At 33.8% G+C, this 27,015-nt stretch overlaps 2 protein-coding genes across 2 annotated transcripts in view; one reads left to right on the top strand and one right to left on the bottom strand.

Moving 5' to 3' along the window:
* Positions 1-27,015, bottom strand: part of LOC122500437 — a 115,052-nt gene that overhangs the window by 10,358 nt on the left and 77,679 nt on the right. The gene's annotated exons all lie outside the window — the stretch shown is intronic.
* LOC122500469 lies at positions 21,285-22,295 on the top strand. Its single transcript, XM_043609409.1, has one exon. The coding sequence runs from the start codon at positions 21,285-21,287 to the stop codon at positions 22,293-22,295; it is 1,011 nt and encodes a 336-aa protein (XP_043465344.1).

Below are 27,015 nucleotides of genomic sequence, written 5' to 3' on the forward strand. Positions count from 1 at the left end.
ATTAATGAATGAATGAGATGAAAAATCCTAAACGTAACAAATACTGAGAAAACTGGAGTATTGGACTAAACATCTGCAGGGAAAAATCGTTCATATTTGAGAGTTAGCTATTGGATAGCAATATAAATAATCAAATACACCATTGGCAGATATTCGTGCCATTTCTCTTGGAGGGAAAATGAGTTTATAACAGAGGGACAAATTAACCATCTTGAGAAATCCCTTCCTTATCCGGCGCAAAATGAATAAATATGGCAACCTAACCCCTAAATAAATACATAAAATCACGAAGTAGTATAAGGAGACCTAAAGGCCTTTCTCCAATAGGTTTTAAAAAGTGTGCGAATGACTGCGTTGCGTTTATTTTAGCATGTGTTGCTATAGCAACCGACGCAGACGCAGTCAGATATCAGTTTACATTTAATGAGTCTTTAAATTCTCTTCATCACAAGAACAGCTTACTTAAAGCTTTGGCTTTTTAATTAATGCTTTATTAATTATTTCTGATTTTCGCTTGTTAATATTTGAACTTAATTTGTCCATCGTGTCTCTTTTTTCTTTTTCTTCTTTTCGAAGTTTTTCTAAGCCAGAATACATCTCTTTGACAACTGTAGTTTTAATTATATCTTTTGATTTAACGGCATCACTAAGAACTTTATTTACCTCTTTCTGCATTGACTCTGAAGCTTCGACAGCCTTTTTGTAAGATTCCTGTGAAATTTTCAGTTGACTTTCTAATCCTTTTACACTTTTGTTCGCTTTTTCAATCCTTTCTAATTGAGCTTTATCTTTTGCTTTGCGTTCGGATTCTTTTCTTTTGCGCTGTATAACTTCTTCAGCCAGTCTTCTTTTTTCCTCCAAATACGACGTGTAAGATTTATGCGCATTTTCCGAAAGTTTTATAAGTTTTTCTGTTATAGGCACTCGGTAAGTTTGATTGTCATAAGCTTTCAATCCATTAACTACAGATAGTTTTGCGTTTAGAGTTCGTTCATCCATGTTTGCTCTTTCCTCAGTTAATAAGCTCGCAGATTTGGAAAACCCCCTTTCGACATCGGCGCTTCCATGGGCTAATGACAACGCTGCCTTTAAAACAGTTGAGATCACGGGATATCTTGGCACTGACGACGACACTGAAGACTTGAGTTTAAAAATATGGCTCCAATAAACATCTAATCTCTCGCCATTTAAAGAAAAAGTAACTTCATTGTCGATTTGAAGCAATTTCCACTCGCACAAAAGAGTATCGATATTTACATTGTAAAGTGGCATTAATGTTGCCACATTCTTAATATAACGACAACTTTCTGCGCTCTTAATATTTTCAGGCGTAAGGCATTGAAAATACTTTAATTCGTGAAGATCTTTTGTAAACTTGATCAAATGTTTAGCTGAGGCAAGAAAAAAATTTTTAACGTCTTTTTGGAAATACAGTTTATCCTTCTTTGACGACAGAGACAGTAACTCACGAACAGTTTCTCCACAGTCAATGTTCTGCAGGTCAAGAAAATTGTTCGAATTTTCTAGCAAAGAATTCAATTTGCCCTCATCCAGTGACTTTTTTACTGACACGGCTGGCTTTAATACATGCGCCAATAAAAGGAGAAGCAGATTTCGGAAAGCACTGTACAAAACATGAATGAGAGGTTCGTCATTCTGCATTAACAACGTAAATTTAGTCGTAAAGATTTTCGCAGAATATACGGCAAACTGTAAATAAGCTTCAAGATCGTCGTTAATTAGGTAATTTTTTATATCCTGGTAACGAACATTCGTCATGGTGGAAGATTCATTCTTTGGTATGAATTTCAAAAAATACTCTTTTAGGGCACTTGATTGTTCCAAAATTCTCTGAGCAGCTGACTCCATAGAAAGCCATCTTGTTTCAACGTGTTTCAAAAATTTATGCTGAGGTAAATTCAGTTTCTTCTGGATTTCTTCAAAGTCTTCGCATCTTGCGTCACGGTTGTGAAAAAAATAATATACCTTGATTATGAGATCCGAGATATCAACAGACAAGCAATTTAACCCTTTTAAATAACTATTGTGAGCAATATGAATTTTGCACGATCCTGAATCAAACAGAAGCTTCAATCTAAAACCTTTGAGTTTCTCTTGAAATAATCTCACAACTTTTTTATTGGTATTTGGTCCGTCTCTACCTAACGTAAGAACTTGCTCAAGACGTAAGCTGTTTGTGTCTAATGCTTTAATCAAATGTTCAAACAAGATTTCACCAGTTGCGTGACCTAAGAAGTAGGTAATTAGATGTCTGCTTACAATTTTTTTTTTCATTTTCTGACCAATATCTAACCCTAGTCTGCAGTTCTTTTTTGCTTTTCGCATTACTCGTTTCATCGAATTCCAAGGTGAAATAAACATTTGGGTTTCGAAGTTCAATTAACATTAAATCTTGAAAATAAGGACCAAGAGCTTCGGTAATCAAATATTTGGCTTTAGCAGGTGATAAACTAAAATCTTGAGGAACACTGCCGGGAAACATTACATTAAATAGTTCTTTTTTCCAGCACAGGAATTGACAGAATTCCCAGAAATCACATTTTCAATACACCAAAACAATTCAGCTCTCCTTGCTGCTTCCATTCGATTAAAAAGAGTTATATTATGTCCCTGATTACTTGAAGCAGATGTTTGAGGTTGTGAAACAATTTGTAGTTGTGTTTTGGCGATTTTACTTAAATTATCAGTGTGCTTCTTTGTTTTTGCATGTTGGTTAATTTTTTCTAATCCTTTAGCCGTTGAAAAAGTCACATTGCAAACAATACAAGAACTTACATATAAATTATCTGGCACTTTTTTAATCCAATCAGATATAAGAGTATCATTGCAATCCTTTAGAGAAAGCCATTTTTCCTGAAATTTGATTTCCTTTGACATATTTAAATTGAATAAATACTAATTAAATTATAAAATACCCGAAATTCTGAAAATAAAATATTCATTTATGTTAATTTAATTTAAAACAAAAGATTTAACATTAGTGAAATAAATGTTTCTTATTACATATCATACTTGTAGACGAAAAAAGGAAAACGTTGTATTTTACATTATTCGCAGCTAATTTTTATCTCGCATAAGTATTTTCGAATTAATCATAAACGAAGATTTTTTTAAAGTTTCTCACTTTTCGTTAGCATAATACTCCTCGTGATATTTATACTGAAAAACAACAAAACTTGTAAATTAAAATTCTAAAATAAAAACGATCATTAGTCGACTGTTGTCTAAATGTATACATACATGGTATTATGTGTAAGTGACTGAAATACAATAAATTGATTAATATATTTTATCTTGATTGAAAATATCAAATATCTAACTTTACAACGTTAAAAACTTGCAAAAATTATAAACTTGTCGAAACTGTCAACAACGATCTTAAACCATGCGCCATTTTGAGATTAAATCATAACATAACCTTTCCGAAACTGGTGTGAAGTTGGCACAATTTTAAGGTGAAATCACATGGACGCATCAGAAATTAAGTGTAATTCATAACAATTATCTCAGTGTTTAGACTGGGTGTGGATTCATCTTTAAAGATGTTTAGTTACGCAAAGCGTGGTACTGTGGAGCCTGCATAACTATAAAGTCCAACGCACAATAGGTTCGCGAAAGTCGTTCGCGAACGAGACGCATGAGATAGACAAGGACACAAATATATCTCTGTCCTTTTCTAACTAATGCTGTGCGTTCGCGAACGACTTTCGCGAACCTATTGTGCTTGGGCCTTTACCCCCCCAAAATCTGTTGATTTTTGCCGCTGCTAAGCATTGGCGTGAGGTCTCCTTAAGGCGCACTCACAGCTAGTAGGCAGCAATACAAATTTGAATTTACTGTCTCTTTCACTCTAATTGACTTTCTCTCTTACTCCAATTACTGCCTGCGCAGGCAGGCAGAGCTGTGAGTGCTCCATTATACTACTTCGTGCATAAAATGTCAGAAAAATAATTTCGCGCGCATCAGATCGTACACATTTTCTGCGCAACTTTTAACCCTCAGATATAATGGGAGAGAATATACAAGTAGATTTCCATTAACAATTCAAAATACATTTTAGAAGGACTATTTAACTCTCTTCATAAGCAAAGGAAACATACACTTTTTGAACCTCTGAATTTGACTTTCCAGTTTTCTCAGTATATATACTGCTAAATAAATTCACTCTTTTCTATTCTTGTTTTATAAGACAGGAAAATTCATTTACGGCTTTAGTAATATAATATAGGCAATGAATCTATTGTTTTAGTAAATATATCTTAACCTATTCTTTCTGTTTATTTAGAAAAAATGAATTTCCTACCAAAAAAAAGCATTCCTACCAAAAAAAAGCATGAAGGCATGGGCAAGATCGAATATCGAAAATATCGAAGAGAACTCGCAGCGCGATTAGGAAAAAAGCATTGGAGAAAGTACGGAAGCGCCTACGCGCCACGAGGCAAAGAGAGGAAACCTGTTTCTGCTAATGTCGTTTTAGCTTGTGAAACATAGGAACACGTTCGATGGTTTGCTGGTTCGGTGGTTCGATGATGTGATTGTTGCTAAATAAAAAATTTAAAATAAGAAATAAAAATGAACCAAATTAATTTAAATTGACAATTTTAATGTAATAAAATATTTTTTAGGTATTATTTATAACAGATATTAATTACGAGGTAAATTAGGTGCTTTAAAAAAATCATATATTTTGAGGTTATAAAATGTTATCACATTTAAGGCCTAATGTTGACCTTTTTCCATTACTTTTTCATAACACATTTTATAACCTCAAAATATATGATTTTTTTTAAAGCACCTAATTTACCTCGTAATTAATATCTGTTATAAATAATACCTAAAAAATATTTTATTACATTAAAATTGTCAATTTAAATTAATTTGGTTCATTTTTATTTCTTATTTTAAATTTTTTATTTAGCAACAATCACATCATCAAACCACCGAACCAGCGAACCATCGAACGTGTTCCTATGTTTCACAAGCTAAAACGACATTAGCAGAAACAGGTTTCCTCTCTTTGCCTCGTGGCGCGTAGGCGCTTCCGTAAGAAAGGCATACTCATAAGGCTGCGGTTACACCTCTGCAGGCAGCCTGCCTGCCTGCAGGTTGTCATGGTAACATACAAGAGTAAGAGAGTCAGTGACTTTAAACTTCTCCCTTACTCTCGTTGCTCCTGCCTGCGCAGGCAGGCAGCCTGCAGAGGTGTAACCGCAGCCTAAGTCATAAGCAAAGTGCATGTTGCAGATGGAGCTGCGGTTGTCCAATTGTTGGCGCTAACTTTTAAAATGTTGATAGCCTTTTTTGAAATTGATAAAAAATAAATATTTATTTTTATTCATTTTTTAATTAAAAGTAATTAAGAAAATTAAATAAACAAAAAACTTTTTTAATATTATTAATAACAATGAACATACATTCTAATTCAGCATCAGATAATTAAAACTAGACAAATGGTATATATTTATCAATTTATGTTTATTAAAAAAGAAATTAGAATAAATAAATTGAAATCAATATTATTGAAAATAATAAATAATTATTAATAATAGTAACAAAGAATATAATTATAATAGGGCAGGAGTTTAAATCTTATATCGTCACCTTAATCTGCAAACCTCGTAACTCCACTTTTGGTCGAAATTTAGTTTTTTGTGTTATCTGATTCTTTATAAATAGACAAATATATAATTCAAATGATAAAACTTTTTATGCAATAAAAACAGACTAAAAATTTTGCCCAGCAAACCTCGTAACTCCACTGCGAAAAATTTTAAATGGCAAATCTGGTAACTCCATCTATGATTATTCAAGATGGCGGAAAAATGTCAACATTCAACAAATAGATGTCAGTCGCAAAAATCAACAACGTGTGTTTTTCAGTTCCTTGACGTTTTTAATAAGAAAAACTATAAAAATAAGTAAAATAATTGCAAAAATTAAATAAATTTTTTTTCTGTGCGGAAATTACGTATGGAATTCCGTACGGAATTTTTGTAAATATTTCACATTGTATATTTTTCTAGAGTTTTCGATAACTTAAAAAACTGTCAAACTGTTGCCAACTTATAAAAACAAAAGTTTTTAAACTATTTAATATTATTTCCTTATTATCCCACATAGCACAATAGTATGAGGTAAGGTTATGTTGAATACTAATAGTAAGGCTCATAAGGTTACACGATATTGCTGTGGTAGACCTAAGGTGAACTAAAAACTTCCGCCATGGAGGTAAGGTTACATGTTAGTGTGTGGTAAGTATATATGATAAGGCTGTGGTAACCTTACACGTTAAGGTGATGTAACCTTACACGTTAAGGTTGATGTAACCTTACACGCCCGTGTAGAAATTTCGCTGGGGCCCTGATCAGGGCCGGATAGGGCCGACCTATTAGGGAATGAAACGCCGCGCCTGATGTGGCCCTGATCAGGAAATCCACATTTTCTTGTCGCCCCGATCTGGCCCTGATCGGGCGCGGCGTTTCATTCCTTACTATGGCCCTAGTAGGGCAATTTCTACACGGGCGTTAAAGTTTAGGTAACGTTACACGTTAAGGTTGAGGTAACGTTACATGTTAAGGTTGAGGTAAGGTTATATGTCAAGGTTGAGGTAAGGTAATTATTAAGTTGTAAGGTTGAGGTAAGGTTAAGGTAAGGTTGTGATAAGTTTACCAGTTATGGAAAATATTGACAAAATAATTAATAATATAATTAATAAATAAATATTAAATTAAAAAGTTAAGTTTGTTGCTCTTCTCTATTTTGGAAACCTGACATGAAGCAGAAAATTTTGAAAACAAATTTGGGGGACTGGGATTTGAACCCGGGATCGACGCGCATAAACCTATCATTCTAACTAACTGAGCTAAGTAGAGAACTGGCAGAAGGAAAATTAATGTTGCCTTTAAGGTGAACCAAGAATATGATTAACTCCTTAAAGGCAAAATTAATTTTCTTGCTACCAGTTCTCCACTTAGCTCAGTTAGTTAGGATGTTAGGTTTATGCGCGTCGATCCCGGGTTCGAATCCCAGTCCCCCCAAATTTGTTTTCAAAATTTTCTGCTTCATGTCAGGTTTCCAAAATAGAGAAGAGCAACAAACTTAACTTTCTAATTTAATATTTATTTATTATATTATTAATTATTTTGTCAATATTTTCTATAACTGGTAAACTTATCACAACCTTACCTTAACCTTACCTCAACCTTACAACTTAATAATTACCTTACCTCAACCTTGACATATAACCTTAACTCAACCTTAACGTGTAACGTTACCTCAACCTTAACGTGTAAGGTTACCTCAACCTTAACGTGTAAGGTTACATCAACCTTAACGTGTAAGGTTACCATAGCCTTATCATATATACTTACCACACACTCTAACATGGCGGAAGTTTTTAGTTCACCTTAGGTCTGCCACAGCAATATCGTGTAACCTTATGAGCCTTACGATTAGTACTCAACATAACCTTACCTCATACTATTGTGCTATGTGGGATTATGTTTTTTTATTTTCAATTCTTTTTTTATTAAATTTACAGGGGAAAAAATCCTTAGCTGATAAAAACTGTTAAACTGTTACCAACTCCAACCCGTGCAGAAATTGACCTACTTGACGCCTAAACCTGATCAGGGCCAGACGTGGCAACTCTGGTCAGGCCCACATCAGGAAAAACTTAGGGCTCAGATCAGGGCCACGTAGGATTTAAATTTTGAATTTATATCTTTCGAAGATAAAAATGCATGAAATAAATATTTCTTATAATTTATCTTACATAGATCGACAACGACCATTTTTAATGAAAAAACCTCATTTTTGATTTTCAAAATTATGTTTCACTATTTTTAAAAACATTGCTCTACATTAATTATGTAATTTATTATTAAATATTTCAATTATTTGTTTGTAATAATAAATTAATATACTTAAATCTGTACACATAGTAACAAAACAATAATAACAACAATAATAATAATGATAAACTAATAATAATAACAATAAATAAAGAGTTTAAATTAGGGGAGACTGGGGCTAAATGTTAAATTTTGCAAAAACATTCTTTTCTAGGCAATAAATCCGCTTAGATGCAAATAATATGTATAGTTCAATATTGTAGAGTAACTTGTTCTCAACAACTTTCAATAAAAAAGTTTCTAATATTTTCGCGTAAAATACATGTTTTGTCCTTTTTTGAAAATTTTGATTTTTTTACCTTTTCGCCCCATGCTGGGGCTAAATGTTAAATTCTATTTCTAGCCTACTAGAGTGGTCTTCTTTTTTTACCAAGTAGTTGCCTAATGTCAAATAAATAGTTTTTAAACATAAAAACACGAAAAATTTTTTTAAAAAACATGGAAAAATGCACTTAACATTTAGCCCCAGGGTGCGTTTTTAACTTTAACAACAAATATACAAAATCTGACTAAAAATATTTAGCAAATTCCTTAAGGTACTTCTTCAGGGGAACAAAAAAAGTACCCAAATAAATTGTGATTAAGAATAAATTCAAAAAATATACTTAAAAGTTGGAATTTTCTTCTACGTAAAAATTTACAAATCTTCGGTTAAAACACAAATGTGTTATGAACACCACAAAAATAAACAGAATGTCACTCAACTACGGACATTTATTTATAAAAGGTAAGACCCTTCTATAGTCAAAATTGCAATGCTCTAACTATTTCCGTTCGAAAGATAATGAATTTTAATTTTTTTGAGAGTTTAACATTTAGCCCCAGTCTCCCCTGTTTATAACAAAATTTTGTAAAAATATGCAGAATATTTTAGTGAAATTGGACTAAATAAAATAAAATTTTTAAAAGTATTAATTAATTTAATTACATATAAATTAATGTAAATATCCTTGCAGAAAAAAGTATAACTAACCTGATCAGTGGGGTCCAAATGTGGCCCTGATAAGGCCCTGATGTGGTTTTTTTTAACATTTATGTCTAAAATTATTTATTATTTTAATAATGGAAAAAAATTTAATTTTAAAATAATAATAGGAAATTGTTTGTTTTTGTTTTTAAATATTATTTTTAATAATACAAAATTATTATATAAACTCATATTTAAAAACAAAATATTTTTTTGTTATTAAAATCTGTAGGTAATAATTTTATATTATTTAAAATAATATTTTTAAATAAAAACAAACAATTTTTTGTTATTAAAATGTATAAATAAGTTTTTAATGCGTGAGAAATAAGTATTAAAAAGATCCACATCAGGGCCTTATCAGGGCCACAACTGGGCCCCACTAATCAGGTTTAAAAATTTTATTTTATTTTGATGGTAAAAATAATCCAATTTTAAAAAGATATACTTCGTATGTTCAGAAAATTTTTTTTATAAATAATTTAAAATCACAATATTTTGTTATTATTATTATTATTATTATTATCATTATTATTATTATTAATAATAATATTACTATTATTATTATTATTACTAAAATTATTAAGTGTATAGCTTTAAATGTATTAATTTATTATTAAATAATACAGTCCCAACATTCAAATGGTACTTTGAGTTGACTAACTCCCAAGCTTGCGTGGCTGTGCGGTTAGTGTATTCGACTTGCGTCCTCGAGGTCTAGGGTTCGATTCCCAGTGCGTGCGATATTTTTTCGTCTTAGTTTTAAGTGTTTTTGTGTGTATTTCTGCACGGGAATTGGAGTTGGTAACATTAATTTATACTTTTTAATATTACTAGCTCCTCCGACGGCCGCAAGCGGCCGTCTACGGTGCTACACTGAAAAAATGTTAGGCCGTTGGCTGTACTGGTTCCGTGCCCCTTTAAGGCATTTCTCTAAAGGCCTTTCTCCAATAGGTTCCCAAAACTCTGCGTTTGTCTGCGAATGACGGCGTTGCGTTGATTTTAGCATGTGTTGCTATAGCAACCGACGCAGACGCAGAGTTTTTAAAACCTATTGGAGAAAGGCCTTAAAGGCCTTTCTCCAATAGGATCTGTGGCATCTGGCATCAGTGCCTAGTAAATTTTCCAGGGAATTTTAAATCCTTAATAAATAAACTAAATTTTTCTATTGTAATCTTGAGAGATTCAAATTTAAATATAATTAATACATTATACAATATTAATAATAATAATAATATTATTATTATTATTCGTAAAATATAGGAAAACCTTAATATCGACATTTAATTTTATTTTCTCTCTCTATCGTGTAATCATTGTATTATTTAAAGATATTGTAAAATTATTATTATATAAATAAATAATTATATAAAACTGTAATCTAAGGATTATGAAACGAGTAATTATTATGAAACGAGTAGATATGCAAATTAGGTAAATAGAGACAGTCTAATGTTACTTATCCTCGAAAGAGAAAGAAAGCAATAGCGTTAGATTTTCTGCGTTATAAACAGAGACCGATTTATGTTATTTCTATTTGGAAAGAGGAAGAAAGCAATAGCGTTAGATTTTCTGCGTTATAAACAGGGACCGATTTATGTTATTTATTTAGAAAGAAGAAGACAGAAAGATATATATCCTTATATGAAATCAGCAGATATGCAAATTAGGTAAAGAGAGACATTCTTATTGACATTGCCTTTAGAGAAAGAAAGAAAGGTAGCCGTTACCAGAGAAAGCGTTATCGGCGCCGTTATCCAGACGTTATCGAGACCGTTATATCCTTATATGAAATCAGCAGATATGCAAATTAGGTAAAGAGAGACATTCTTATTGACATTGCCTTTAGAGAAAGAAAGAAAGGTAGCCGTTACCAGAGAAAGCGTTATCGGCGCCGTTATCCAGACGTTAACGAGACCGTTACCTTTGGAGTTTCTATTACTATATATATTATATATATATACATATAATAGACTTTTCTTTATATTTCCCTTGCGATGAAGGAAGAAAGAAAATATTACCTGGGTTCTCCGAGGTAATCCCCATTACAAAGGCTATTGTTTAAGGGTTCGTAATCCTTCTTAGGGTCAAATACAGGCCTATATATATATATATATATATATATATATATATATATATATATATCTATGAGTGCGAAGAGGACACTCACGTTTAGGGCCTACCACCTAAATATAAGAACGAAAATTTAATTTAAAAATCATATCGTCGATTATTTTCCTTGGAGCACGTTCTACGTGTCTTCAACGAAATTGAAGTATAACAATTTTTTTGGGAATTCACTCACTATAGGTGAGTGAATAAAAAAGTTAAATAAGTGAATTATCAGTGAATACTTCGTGAATTAGTAAATAGTGATTTAGTGAATAGTAAGTATTAGTGAATATAATTAAATAAGTGAATATTAAATAATAATAGAAATACATTAAAATACTTTTTTCTAATTTTTTTCAATCATTTAAATAATTATGTATTTGAGTTGTGTTTAGTTTTCGAAGTTAATTAATAAAGTTAAAAAAATTTTTTTTATGTTTATTAATAAATTAAAAAATTTGTTATAATTTGGAAATCGTATGTAATTGGAATCCAAAGGCAAAATTAGAAGTTGGTTATATTGGATAAAAGGCAAAATTGGTTAAATTGGTTATATTGGATAAAAGGCAAAATTGGTTACATTGGTTTTATTGGATAAAAGGCAAAATTGGTTATATTGGTTTTATTGGATAAAAGACAAAATTGGTTATATTGGATAAATATTGGTTATATTGGATAAAAGGCAAAATTGGTTATATTGGATAAAAAGCTGGAAATTGGTTAAATTGGTTTTATTGGATAAAAGGCAAAATTGGTTATATTGGTTTTATTGGATAAAAGACAAAATTGGTTATATTGGATAAAAGGCAAAATTGGTTACATTGGTTTTATTGGATAAAAGGCAAAATTGGTTATATTGGTTTTATTGGATAAAAGACAAAATTGGTTATATTGGATAAAAGGCAAAATTGGTTATATTGGATAAATATTGGTTATATTGGATAAAAGGCAAAATTGGTTATATTGGATAAAAAGCTGGAAATTGGTTAAATTGGTTTTATTGGATAAAAGGCAAAATTGGTTATATTGGATAAAAAGCTGGAAATTGGTTGAATTGTATAACAGGAATATTGGATAAAATAAAAAATTAGAAATTGGTTATATTGGATAAAAGCTGGAAATTGGTTATATTGGATAAAAGGCAAAATTGGTTATATTGGATAAAAAGCAAAATTGGAAATGAATTATATTGGATAAAAAGAATGCTGGAAATTGGTTAAATTGGATTAAAGGAAAAATAGTAAATTGGTTATATTGGATAAAAGGCAAAATTGGTTATATTGGATAAAAAGCAAAATTGGAAATTAATTATATTGGATAAAAAGAAAGCTAGAAATTGGTTAAATTGGATTAAAGGAAAAATAGTAAATTGGTTATATATTGGATAAGAGACAAAATTGGAAATTTGTTTGTATTTTCTATAGGAGGCAAAATTTGTTAATATCATTGAATAAAAAGAAATTATAATATTTATAATTAAATGTATAAAACTTGATCTTAAAATTCTACTGTAATATTGCTATTTTTAAATTTTTAATTCCTTGATATAAGTAAATTTTATAAAATAAAAGAACAATGTCTAACAAAGGAGAAACTGTTAATTTGACTACTGATGATTTAAGTATTGTTGTCACTGAAGGAGCAATGCTAAATAATGATCATATGTATGAATTTCAAAAGCTATTGGGAAGACAATCAAATTTTTTTTATAATATGCAAAATACTTTGTGTTTACAAACACTTGATTTGATAGTTCCAATCGAGAAAAATAAGCAGCACATTCAAATACTTTTTAGTGGATATTATAAGTCTGGTCATTGGATTTGTACTTATTATGATGGAAAAAGCCTTTACATTTTTGATAGTCTTAATAAAAAATATTTAAATGACGATCAAAGGGCTTACTTAATTAGATTATATCCTTTTGAACCACCAGTAGTTTTCACAACTGTTGATCAACAACCATTAAACAGTCTTGCTTGTGGAATATATGCAATAGCATTCGCAACATCGTTATTTTTTAATATTATGCCTGATTCTGTCAATTACTATTATTGTAATATGAGAAATCATTTAATGTTAATGTTCAAAAACAATAGTTTAAGTGAATTTCCCTCTGAACAACTTTCTAATAGTAGATCTTGCATAGTTGTGAATGACTGGAATTGCCTTTTAAATGAAAAAGATATTCAACTTAACTATGGAGAATCAAACTTTTCTAAAAACTCTATGAAGAAAGAAATTTCTTTCCCGAGAATAATAAATAAAATAAATAAAGGGAGTATTGCATCAACAACAGTTAAACAAAGTAGGGCTGAAATTCAAAGAAATTATCGGGAAAGGCAAAAATTGAAGCGTAAAGTTGATAATCCAAATTATTCAGAGGAAGCAAACACTTCCCTTTCTTTTCCGAGAGCAATAAATAAAATAAATGAAGGAAATGTTGAATCATCAACAACACCTAAACAGAGTAAGGCTGAAATTCAAAGAAATTATCGCGAAAGGCAAAAATTGAAGCGTAAAGTTGATAATCCAAATTATTCAGAGGAAGCAAACACTTCCCTTTCTTTTCCGAGAGCAATAAATAAAATAAATGAAGGAAATGTTGAATCATCAACAACACCTAAACAGAGTAAGGCTGAAATTCAAAGAAATTATCGCGAAAGGCAAAAATTGAAGCGTAAAGTTGATAATCCAAATTATTCAGAGGAAGCAAACACTTCCCTTTCTTTTCCGAGAGCAATAAATAAAATAAATGAAGGAAATGTTGAATCATCAACAACACCTAAACAAAGTAAGGCTGAAATTCAAAGAAATTATCGCGAAAGGCAAAAACTGAAATGTAAAAGTGATAATGTAAATTATTCAGGTGAAGTGCACACTTCAACTAAGAAAAAACTTCAAGTTGAATCTAAAATAGAATATGCTCAAAACCTTAAATTAAAAAATATAAACAGTGATAGAAGTACTTTGTCAAAAACAAAAAATACTCTATGTCCAAGAAATTATTGTGAAAGAGTATTAAATCATCAAATTCAAAATGAGTTGAAACTGGTAAATAATAGTATAAATTCAAATTTGAATATTTCTGTTCCAAAGAAAATATTAAATATAGATTTAGATGATAATGAAACATTTAAGTCAAATAATGTTGAAAATTATCTAGGTCCAATGAATTATTATTGCACACATTGTCAAGCTAAACATTTTAAAGATGAACAAGTTGCTGGTAGAAAAGTTAGTTTTAATGATTGTTGTAGTCATGGAGGTGTTGTTTTAACTTCCATACAATATCCAGATGAATTAAAGCTTTTGCTAAAAGGGCTTCATGAAAAATCTGGTCATTTTAAAAAGAATATAAGGCTGTACAATAATTCTTTTTCTTTTGCATCTTTAAATGCTAATGTAATTAATTTTAATAACAGAAGAAGAGGGCCATTTTGTTATAAAATTCAAGGTCAAATTTACTATCAAATTAATAGTGCTTTATATCCGGATAAAGGTGAGGATCCATGTTTTGGTCAATTATTTATTTATGACCCTGACGAATCAATCAGATACAGATTAAAAAGTAACGAAAATTTGGACAAAGAACTTTTACAAAATATAAAAAATATTATGAGAACTTCAAACGCATACACAAAATCTTACATGATGATGTCAGAAGTAATTAAAATAGAAACTGAATTAGCAAGACAAAATAATGAAGATGTTCCAGAGTTACAACTATTGTTCACGTTGAAAAAAGGTTTTGATAAAAAAAGATATAATTATCAAAGTTACAATGAAGTTGCTGCTATTTTCAATACAAACTCAGAAGGAGAGATACCAGAATCTTATGTAACAGTTTATAATAAGTCTACAAAGGAACTGAAATCAGTTAGTAATTTAGATCCGAATGTTGAACCATGGATCTATCCCATATTTTATCCACTTGGAAATAAAGGTTATAATATTAATATGCTTCGTAGTGATAGTGATTTTAGAAGTAAAAAACATAATATTTCTAGGTCTGCCTATTGTAAATACAAAATTGCTATAAGAGATAAGGAATTTAATCAATTTTTATATGGGGGAAGATTGTTTCAACAATGGGTAGTTGACAATTATGTAAAAATAGAGAAAGATAGATTGCAATTTTGTGCAAACAATCAAGCTCAATTGAGAAGTGAAACATATCAAGGATTAATCGATTATTTACAAAATAATGAGTTAGAAAATGATGTACATGTTGGAAAAATGCTTATATTGCCTTCCACTTTTATAGGATCACCTCGTAATATGATGCTTTTTAATGATATAAAATGATTTTTCTTTTTTGTAATTAAGAAATGCAAGTAATAAATTAACAACTTTCCCGTCTTAGTCACTAACGTTATCTACTTTTTCAACAATTAAACTTGTAAAGAAATTTAAATAACTTTCTAGAATCATTTTAAAAATGTTTGATCTCGTCCTTGAGTTTGCCTTGTTTTATTAAAAAATTAATATAATTTCAGAAATACTTTACATGGTTTAATATTTTTTTAATCAATCTTAAACAAGTACCCAGTTTTTTATTATAAAAAAGTTTATGTTGTCTTAAACAAAAAAAGAATATTTTTTATTTCAGTTCAAAATTAGAGTCTTGAAGGTAATAAACAGGTGCCATAATAATAAGGTGCCAGTTTCAGAATCATGTTTTTGACTTATTTTGAAAATAATTTTGATTAGTGATTTTCAACTTTAAATTCTTAAAAATTGGTAAAAATTTAAAGCTTAGAGTGACCATCTGCAATGTTAATTTCAAAGTATTTTTATAATAGTATTTAATGTTAAAATACTTAAATAAAACTAAAAATTACTTAAGGGGGGAAACACATTAGACGTCTGAAAAATCGATTTTTTCTTTTTTGCATAAATTGTTAGTTAAGGTATTCAAAAATAGGCTAACAAAGTTTTTAGAGCAAAATTCGAAGTCCTCGCTGTACTAGCGATGAAAGAAGCGCGCTCCAGGTTACCGTAGATTAGTAGAATAAGCGTAGCACTTTTGAGACTAAGGAGAGTAGAAAGTCACGAAAAGAGGAATTATTAGACTTACATGCTACTTATGAAGCACATGAAAGGGCATTCTGAAAATTTACATGCCGATAGGAAAAAACCTCAGCTTTCGTTTACAATAATTTATTTAAAAAAACGGACCGATTTTTGAGAAATTGTAAAATTAATTATTAATTATCAAAAATTAGGGTAAATTTTTAAATATTAAAAAATAAAATACACCATTGGAAAGAGGACGAAAAAACCTTTCAGAAACACATTCTAAAAAAATTTTCCCATTAAAAGTATGTTCAGAAAAAATTCACAAAGTAGCCGGTGTTGGCAAAATTGGTCAAATTGACCCCCCTCTACCCCCTCCAATTTTTCGAAAAAATCAAAAATATTTTTTTGATAATATTTCTACTTGATAGAACAACAAATTCCTTGAGTTTCAATTTTTTTCAAGAAGTTGAAATTTCAACTTAGGACATTTCACGTAAAATGCCTCATTATATAGTGTTGGAATAGCCGATTAAAGTGTAATCACTTTAACAAAAATTTTTTGTATAAATATCAATTTTTGATACTATTTTTTCAAATGCGTTTCTCTCAAAACAGGATTTTAAAAATTGCCGTGCAGTGTAGCTCAAAAAGTTATTGACTGATTTTAAAATGAAAAATTGGAAATTGTTCGTTATTAAATTTATTATTAAGTGAACTAAACTTGAAAAGAAAAAAACAATTTAGTACCTTTTTTAAACTAAAAAAGTTGCAAAAAAGTAGGCAAAAAATCGAATTTTTTTTTAAAGTAGTGTCAATTTTTCAATTATTAATATTTTCACTTAAAAGTTAGTTCTCTTAATAATAAAATATTAATTATAAAATATGAATAAACTTGATTTTTTGCTTTCGGACAAAATTTGTGGGCTCAGGACTGCAAGGCAGACATGAACTCCGGCGAAGCAGCTCTATATGCAATAGCTCCCAATTTGGAAGATTTTTGATATAAACGCTTATAAAAAATATGAGTTACAGTTATATATATATGAACAACATAGTGGAAATGTTTTATTTCATTCAAAAAAATTCTTATTTAAAAAAAAAATCGCTAAAAACGGTAAAAAAACAGCGTTCTAATGTGGTTTTCCCCCTTAACTGACTAATATTCAAATTTTTACATTCTCATCACATGAGAAAGTATTAGTTTTGGTCGAAAATTGACTTTCGATAATTTTATGAAATCTTTACGTTTTGAGGTCCCCTAAACCCGAAAAACATGGTCCGGCGAGTCCGTCTGTCTGTGTGTCTGTCTGTCTGTATGTATGTATGTCCGTCTGTAGACCAAAATGTTGTTGACACAATAACTTTTAAAAATCTTATCTGATCGTTTTTAAATTTAACACACTTAAAGTTGGTGTAAAAATGAAGGTTAAGTTCGTTAACCAGCCATTTTCGTTGAAAACTACAAAAACTACGGTAGTTTCAAAATTTTGAAAACTCAATTTTTTCAAATTTCAGAATTTTTAACTTTATATTATTTTAGATTAGAAAAATACAAACAACTTTTCTTTATAACATTTTTTTTAAAAGACTTTTTTTTTTTAAGTTTTTGGGCCCGACCAGTTCTACTGTGTTAAAAAAATTTATTGTTTTTTTAAATCTTTTTTTTTTTTTGCTTAGAGACTTTTGGGAAATCTGCCTACAGATACCTTGGATTCCGCACTCCAAGGTTATGTAGGGTTGGTGTGATAAAACAAAAGGAGATAAAAAAAGAAAAATAAATATATAAAAGAGTAAATTTAATAAAATGGCGACCTACTGCCAGCCCGACCCACTAAAACCCGTAACCCTTCTTCTGGAGCCCTTTACCCTCCCTCGGAACTGTCGTAAGACTTTAGCCTTCGAGGGTGGCGCTCCAACTCTGTCGCTAATGCGACTTTCTGCTTTTCTCTGCGGTTATCCTGCGTTAATAGTTAAATTGAGAACTATTTTAATATAAAAGCGGAATTAACAGCACAAAAATAATAAAAAAAAACAAAACAAATGTTTAATTAAGTGTAAACAGTCAAAAGATAAAATTGCAAACGGATATATAAAAAAAGAAAAAATAAACGCGTATATAATATTGAAAACATAAAACAAATTAAAAAATGTATAAGGACAAATAAATCACATAATAAATTAATAAAAAACAAACAAAAGAAATTAAAAGCTGTTTAAATTACGCTTTTTGGCGGCCGTCGAGATCCTTCCTCGACATAACCGAGATTATGAAGTTCTCGACTTGCCGCCAATTCTCTTCCGACTGGGTCATCAGCGATACCATATTCTCCGGTGTAACTTGACTGTTTACACCTTCGAACATGGCCCGCCTCTCCAAGTCCCATTTTTTGCATGAGAAGAGGGTGTGCTCCGCGTTGTCCTCAGGGAACTGGCAATATGCACACACCTCGTCCTCGCGTAATTTAAAGCGACACAGGTACGAGTTAAAACACCCGTGACCTGTGAGCGCCTGAGTCAAATAATAGGAAACCTGACCGTGTTTCCTATTTATCCAGGTGGCGAGTGCCGGGATAAGGCGATAAGTCCATCGACCTTTTTCCTCACCATCCCATCTTTCTTGCCATCTTTCTATGAGCCTGTGCCTCGCTTCTTTGCGGATCAGGCCCTTGCTTGGTCTTATTTCCTCATGTAAGGAACTTCTTTCTTTAGAAAAGAGAAACATTTCTTCCCTTTCCCTCGCCAAAAGATCTGCTGGCGGGACACTTGCAAGGACCTGCATGTAAAACTTTTAACTGTTTTTTTAAATTTGAAATTTTTTGTTTGCATTAGAACAGAATACTACATCATTTTAAAAAATAATTAATAACTTAAAATGCGTTTACAGTAAATTAATGAAATTTACACTGACTACACATAGTAGTTCACTCTTTCAAATGAAAATATTTTCATGATTGTAAATTTAAAAATTTCATATTTTTAATAATAATTTAAAAAATTCAAAATAATAATAAAATTTATTTATTAAATATTATTATTTATTATATTAAAAATAAATAAATAAATAAATATATTTATTTTATTTTTTATATTATTTATTTATTTAATAATTTTAAAAATTCAAACTGTTTATAAAAATAAACAATTTGAATTTTTTTATATGTTTTACCCCTCGAATTGCATTAAATCTCATAAGAAGTATACTATGTAGTTATTATTATTTTATTATTTTTCTTATCTAAAGCGCCTAGAAACTAGGGTTATTTTTAAATTTTGCAAATAAGTAAGATGTTCATAAAAACATAAAGATATTTTATGATTTAATCAATTTGAGCAGCAGTTTATACAAATAATTGTTATTGACAAATGAAGGGCTGGCTGCAATAAGGGGACGAACGCGTGGTTGAAAGGAATAATACTAGTCAAGTAGCAGTGAGCGGCTTAAGGCTTGTCACTGTTACCCGACTTGTATTTTTAAAATATTGTAGCTTCTTCAACAACTCATATTTCTGCGAAAATATTTAGTAGTTAAAATAATTTCTCATTTTCGATCAGCAAGAACAAAAATTTGCATTTAAGTTCACTTAATCTCGCAATTATCTGCAAGCAAAAATATGTGATGAGAATGTAATCTTTAAAGTCGTAGTAACTTTAAGAAAAAATAATTCCTTGAAACATATAATAGAAAAAAGGAAAAGAACGCAAATAATGCACAACGGTCGCGGATGACTGCGAGCGCAGCGAGCTATTTGCGCGCAAAGCGCGCAACAATCCTCGGAGCGCGAAGCGCGACGACCAAAATTCGCGCGCCCCGAGGCGCGCTGAAACTTGCGAGCGAAACGAGCCTCCCGCGCGAAGCGCGGATGAAAATGTGTCCGCCCGAAGGGCGGGCAGATTTTTTTATTTTATAAATACTTTGTATTTTCTTATGAATATAAATTTAAAAATAAATTAATATAAATGATATAATTTTTTAATTTTTAAACTTTATTATAAAAATGTTTTTTGTGTAAAAAAATTAGGTAGGTTAGTGTTGTATTATTATGATTACTATGAGTAAAAATGAAAAATTTTATATTGTAAATGTTTTGAAAAAGACAATTTTTGTTTTAAATTTTAGTGTCTTAGACGGGAAAAATGTTAATTAACCCATTAACGCCCTCGAGGACACAAAATGTACAATGATTTCACGACTCTTATTTTGTATGAAATAATTAGTTAAAAATTTTAGGAAATACCATTTCCGACGTAAAATTTATCGCTCTTTCTGAATATGAAGCTAAAATTTGTTTATAATTATCTCAAAAAAATGTATAACCTTTTTATTGCAAAAAACACACTTTTTTATGAAAAATTTTTTTTCAATTATTATTTTGACATAGAAAACTAAAGAATATGGCCTCCAAAGCACAAAATATCGCGTCCTCGAATTCTCAGCTATAAAAATTTATAGTTCCTTTTTATTAAATTTAAGATGGCGGATCAAATATGGCGGACAAATTGTTTAAAAAGTGATTGTATTTGCTTGAAAATGGTCATTCCGGGGTTTTTGAGGATGCTGATTACGAATCTAACATCAGAACAATAATATGTTTATCTTTGCTCTTCCCTCCCTAGGGGTTTCAAGACCTTGCCGTTGGTGGGAGGCGCACGAGGGGCTTTACCCAGTGGGAGGCTACTTCTCGATATCTCTCGTGGGGAATGGGGGGTCGAACCCTTTAAAATGGGTCGGCCGCTACAGAAACCGAATTTTCTGTGTTTCGCTGGGCAGTGTCTCAGGGCACGGGGATTTAGAGGGATATCGAGAGAGACGGGATGGACAGAGGCTTAACCGCGGGTCCATTCCGAAGACTTCTCACTGGTGGAAGTCTGACCAAGAAGAAACCCTTCCATGGTTACGTTGGCTGTGCCATGGCGATTGAGGCGCGAGTCTCTGCCACCCAATCCGTGATGAACTCGTGTCCATGGATGAATGATACTAGGGTTAACAAATCCGTCGGGTTCTTCCGTGGGGGGTTGGACGGGGGAAGACCATCGCTAGGCATTACTTAGCTCTCGTAAAGTTCGGGAACGGTTGTGTTACAGGAGGGGCCCGTCCTCTGGACGACCCGTCCCCGTAGGGGGCTCGAATGGAGGTATCTGTAACGAGACTCCTAGATACCAGGCGAACTGTCGGATGTATTTAGCCTTATCCTTGAATAGAGGCTCTTCAAGGACGGACCTTTTATTTCCTCTTTTCTCGTGGGACCAAAATGGATACTACTAATTTAAACAAAGATCGAAGCAATAACGCGGAACAGGCGGGCATTGCAGAGCCCCCTTCGGGGAATCTCAATGCTGGCGCGGGGACTACGCTTGGGGCGGGGGTTGGGACCACAGGGGACCAAACCTCGCAACAAGTAGATAGGGTTCAGCAACACTTGGGTAACCTTGCCCTTGATGGCAAGGGACTAAGTGGGGCTGCAGTAAGGAGGAGAAGGCGGGAGCGAGCTCGGGACTCTCTGAGAACCGAATCGCATACTGCTGGCTCTTCTCAGAACACTTCTGGAGTGGGGGGGAGGGCGTCGGGGTCCGGGTCGAGGAAAAGACGGCAGGACTCAGAGGAGGCTTCCCCTAGCAATAGAATGCCGCCAAAGAAGATAAGGGGCCCACAAGGGGGAACCTTATCGTTTGCGGAGATCACTAGATCGTCATTAGCCGGGGCGATCGTCGCGGAAGGCTATCCTAGGGTCCAGATGACGTTGGCTAATCTAGACCAATTAAGGGTAGCAATTCATGAGGAGATTGGGGGGGACGAAGTCGGACCCTATCCTCATTTTGGAGAGGTTCACCTCACTAGGGGAGCGATCCTAGTAGAGTGCCTGGACTCAGAATCTAGGGAATGGCTAAATAGCCGTATACCTAGGTTCAGTCAGGCGTTAGAGGGTCTTGCCATCAAAGTGGTGGATCCGGCTGAGCTAATCAAGCTGGTAAGGGTTGTGGCGTGGGTACCCGGTCCTAGGGTGAACCAGGCTTCAATCCTTAAAAACCTCGGTAGACAAAATACCGGGGTGGATACATCCGCGTGGAGGGTGTATTCGGGAGGCGAGGGGAGAGCAGACCAAGCTTCGGCTGTGGGCTGGACTCTCGCGTTAGGAGTACCAAAGAGCGACATTGAAGCTCTCCAAGCCCGGCAGTTGAAACTGTGTTTTGGGCTAGGTCAAATCACTCTAAGAGTGGCGAGGCAAGGTACTGACACAGCTGCTGGGCAGGGTACTCAGTGAGGGGAAGCGACTGAGGAAACCGTGAATCAGCATTAAAAATGGCTGCTTCCGGGATTAATTGTGTGCAGATTAATTTTCATCATTGTAAGGGCGCTTCGGCGATTTTAGCCAAGAGCTTGACAAAGATGCAGACAGCTTTAGCCTTTATTCAAGAACCTTGGGTTTTCAAGGGGAGAATTAGAGGTCTGAACGGCTGTGGCGAGCTGGTTAGTTTACCACAGGAACCAGTTCCGAGGGCGTGTCTGATCTATAAAGGTCTAGATGCTTTCCCACTTTTGGAATTAACTACTAGGGACTTAGCTGTAGTTAAAGCTAAGTATCTAGAAAAGAACGGAAATAAAAGGGAGGTGGTTATAGCGTCCGCTTACTTTCCGGGAACAGGGGATGAACCTGCACCACCAAGAGAGGTGGAGAGGTTGGTAGATTACTGCCAAAGGCGAGGGCTTCCCTTGTTAATATGGTGTGATGCTAATGCGCATCATGTTGTTTGGGGTAGCACAGACATTAATGCCAGAGGCAGAAGACTTTTAGATTTTCTGTTAGATACAGATTTAGACATTTTAAATCAGGGTAATGAGCCGACTTTCGTTACTGTTAACAGAAAAGAGGTGTTGGATATTACGATCTGTTCCAAGTCTTTGTGTGAGGGACTGGAGGGTGTCTGATGAGGATTCCCTCTCAGACCACAGGCTTATTACGTTTAGATTGGAATCGAAGGATCGGGAACAGAAGTGGGGTCGTAATCCTAGGAGTACCGACTGGGCTTCATATAGTGAAGACCTCAGGGCCTCCATGGCGTGCTTCCCCACTTCCTATGGAACGATGGAGGAGTTAGAGCTTGCAGCGGAATATCTGCGAGATTCTATTATCTGTTCCTTTGAAAGGAACTGTGTAGTTAAGAAAATGGGCTTCAATGGGGGCGGTAAATGGTGGACCCCCCGTTTGGAGGAACATAGGAAAACCGTAAGAAAGCTCTTTAATAAGGCTAAGAAACGTAGGCATCAGCGAGCATGGGATGAATATCATACCGCTCGCGATTCTTACAAGAAAGAAGTAGAGAGAGCATACTGCCCTAATGGGCAGTATGACCAGGATAAAAGGGAGTGTCTAAAGCACTTGATGGAGGTAAACTTCCCGGGCTTTAGAGAAGGTCTGGAGAACAGCCATGGCATAGGACCAGGTAGGAACCGAGGAAATCGGGAACACTGGAAACTAGCAGCCAGGGTTGTAACTCCGGAAGGGATTGATTGGGCAATAAGCACTTTCAAACCATTTAAAGCTTCAGGGGGGGACGGTATATATCCGGTTCTTTTGCAAAAGGGATTGGATTGTATTAGAGTACCCCTGTGTAAAATTATGAGAGCTTGTATAGCTCTAAGTTATACACCGGAGTCTTGGAAAAAGACGAGGGTTGTGTTTATTCCGAAGGCCGGTCGGTCAGGGTATACTGCGGCGAAGGACTTCAGGCCAATTAGCCTAACCTCTTTTATATTAAAGACGTTAGAGAAACTGGTGGATAATTTTATTAGACAGGAATGTCTTAGAGATTTTCCCCTGCATCAGGGACAGCATGCATATAGAGCAGGCTTCTCAGTAGAAACAGCCCTCCATTCGGCAGTAGGCAGAATAGAGGGATAAATTAGCAGCGGGGGTTATGCGGTTGGCACCTTTCTTGATATCGAAGGTGCCTTCCCTAACACTTCTAGTAAAGCCATTTGTAGGGCAGCCAGGATGCGAGGTGTGCCCGAGCCGCTAGTTAAGTGGATCGATAGCATGCTTCGAGAAAAGGCCCTGGAAGCGGAATATGGTGAGGCTAAGGTAACAGGCCTGGTCTCAAAAGGGTGCCCACAGGGTGGAGTCCTTTCTCCTTTATTGTGGTGCTTGGTGGCAGATGAGTTAATTAGGAACCTCAATAGCCAGGGTTATTATACGCAAAGTTATGCGGATGATTTCCTTATAATTATAAGAGGGCACGCAATCGAGACCCTCTTAGAACTTACGGAACGTGCACTTAAGATTGTCAGGGATTGGTGCAATCTGACTGGACTTTCTGTAAACCCGGAGAAAACGAACATAGTAGTTTTCACAAGAAAATATAAGGTACCGAGTTTGAAAAAACCGATATTTTATGGAAAAGAGATTTCCTTTTCTGAATCGGCTAAGTATCTGGGAGTAATACTGGATAAAAAGCTGGTTTGGAGGGAACATTTCGAATATCAGTATGGCAGGTTTTGTACCGCGTTTTGGGCGTGTAGAAGGGCGATAGGGTCATCGTGGGGACTAAGGCCTAATATGGTCAACTGGCTCTATCAGATGATCTTAAAACCAAGGTTTCTTCACGCGGTGGTTGTCTGGTGGTTTAGGACTCAACTGATAACGGTTAAAGAGAAACTAGGCCAACTGCAGGCAATGATTTTCAGGGGTATTACGGGGGCAATGGGGACCACGCCAACAGCTGCGTTGGGATTCATGCTTGCCGAGGTACCTCTGCATATTGCCGCGGTGAAAAAGGCGGCTCTTACTATGAGCAGGTTAACTGCGAAGGGAAGGTGGAGGGTTGGTGGTTTACACACCAAGCTTCCACGCTCAATTCTATCAATACCAGAATTAAGTATGGTGCAAGATAGAATGATCAAGAGGGTGAAATTTAAACCCCGCTTTAAGATCATTACACCTTCCAGAATAGACTGGAAGAAAGGTTTTCCACTTGGGGACTAAGTCTGGTATACAGATGGCTCCAAGATGGACTGCGGTGCAGGCTTCGGAATTTATCGGAAAACTGGCCACATTAAAGTGGCTGAGTCATTAGGACAATATGCCACGGTCTGGCAGGCAAAGGTCTGTGCGATTTTAACTTGCGCCCAAATATCCATTCGAAATGGAACAAAGGGCAAGAGGATTAGTATTTGTGTGGATAGTCAAGCGGCCGTAGGGGCTCTGAAAAATCCCACAATAGAATCAAAACTCGTCTGGGAATGCCGCAGCGTACTAGATGAGTTGGGTTCAGTAAATAGACTTTCATTGATTTGGGTACCGGGACACTCGGGAATCAAGGGTAATGAAAGAGTAGACGTCTTGGCGAAAACCGGTTCCGAGACGAAATTTATAGGTCCTGAACCAGCAGTGGCAATAATGCCATGCTTGGTTAAGGGAGCCATAGAAAGATGGGGTGAAAAGGAACATGAGAAGTATTAGGCGAGCGTTGGGGTGGGAAGGCAAGCGAAAACTCTGTTGGGGTTAGCACTCAACAAGAGGCGAGCGAGCGATCTCCTAAAACTCGATAAGATCAGAGTTAGAACCGTAGTTCGTCTACTTACAGGTCATGGACTATTGAACTACCATCAGCATAAAATAGGCAGACAAGTTTCACCTATGTGCAGACTGTGTGGGGAAAGTAACGAAACTTCGACTCACATATTATCTGAATGCCCAGCGTTAGCTAGGATCAGGCTATCTAGCTGGGGTCAAGCAATTATTGACCCTAAGCAGGTGAGCAACCTATCGATAGAAGAGATACTGGACTTCTGGAGAAGAACAGGACTCTAAGAAGTTGCTACAAACGAGCGAACTGGAGTTTGGTACAATGGGTTCTATAACCTAGGTGCTTACTTTCCCCTCTTGAGGAAAATCCAGCTCGATCTCGGTGTCAGATTAGATTAGATTAGATCTTTACTCTTACCACCAGGAGGTCGAAGTGCAAAAAAGCCAGTTGTTTTCAAATTTTATTTACAAATTTTTTTTTGTATTTTGCCTCGAAAAATATAGCCACTAGCATGCAAAGTGCAACAAAGGACACAAAAATTGTGCATTCAATGTGTCATATATATGTGCGTCACTTGTTTTCAATCAAACCACATGTTGTGTTAGTCTCTTTTTTATCATTGTATAAAAAATGTCATAATTAAATAAGTGTCATAATTATCGTTGATTCAGATTTAGAAAGTAGAATTAAAATTTTATATTATTTATTTAAAAAAATATTAAAATATTTAGAAAAAAATTTTTAAATAAAAAAAAACAAAAAAAATTTTTTAAATAAAATAAAAGAAGTAGCTTTTTTGCACGTCGACCTCCTTGTGATAAGAGCTGGGCAACGTCATTAAAATTTTGTTGACGGCTAACGGACGTGGAGGATAAACATAATATTGTTCTAAAGTCAGATTCGTAATTAACATACTCAAAAACCGCCGAATGACCATTTTGAAGCAAATATAATTACTTTTTAAAAATTGTCTGCCATATTGGATCCACTGTTTTTAGTTTTGAAAAAGTAACATCAGATTCGTAATCAGCATCCCCAAAAACCCCCGAGTAACTATTTTCAAGCGAATCTAATTACTTTTTAAAAATTGTCTGCCATATTGGATCCACTGTTTTTAGTTTTGAAAAAGTAACATCAGATTCGTAATTAGCATCCCCAAAAACCCCCGAATGGTCAATTTAAAGCCAATCCAATCAGTTTTTAAAAAAATTACCGGCATATTGAATCCGCCATTTTGAATTTTGAAAAAGTAACATCAGTTTCGAAATCAGCTACCCCAAAAACCCCCGAGTAACTATTTTCAAGCAAATCCAATCACTTTTAAAAAATATGTCCGCCATATTGGATCCGCCATTTTGAATTTTAAAAAAGTTACATCAGATTCGTAATCAGCGACCCCAAAAACTTCCGAGTAACCATTTTCAAGCAAATTTAATCACTTTTTAAAAAATTGTCCGC

This window comes from Leptopilina heterotoma, unplaced genomic scaffold (assembly GCF_015476425.1).
Source record: "Leptopilina heterotoma isolate Lh14 unplaced genomic scaffold, ASM1547642v1 Lhet_186, whole genome shotgun sequence".
Taxonomy (NCBI): Eukaryota; Metazoa; Arthropoda; class Insecta; order Hymenoptera; family Figitidae; genus Leptopilina; species Leptopilina heterotoma.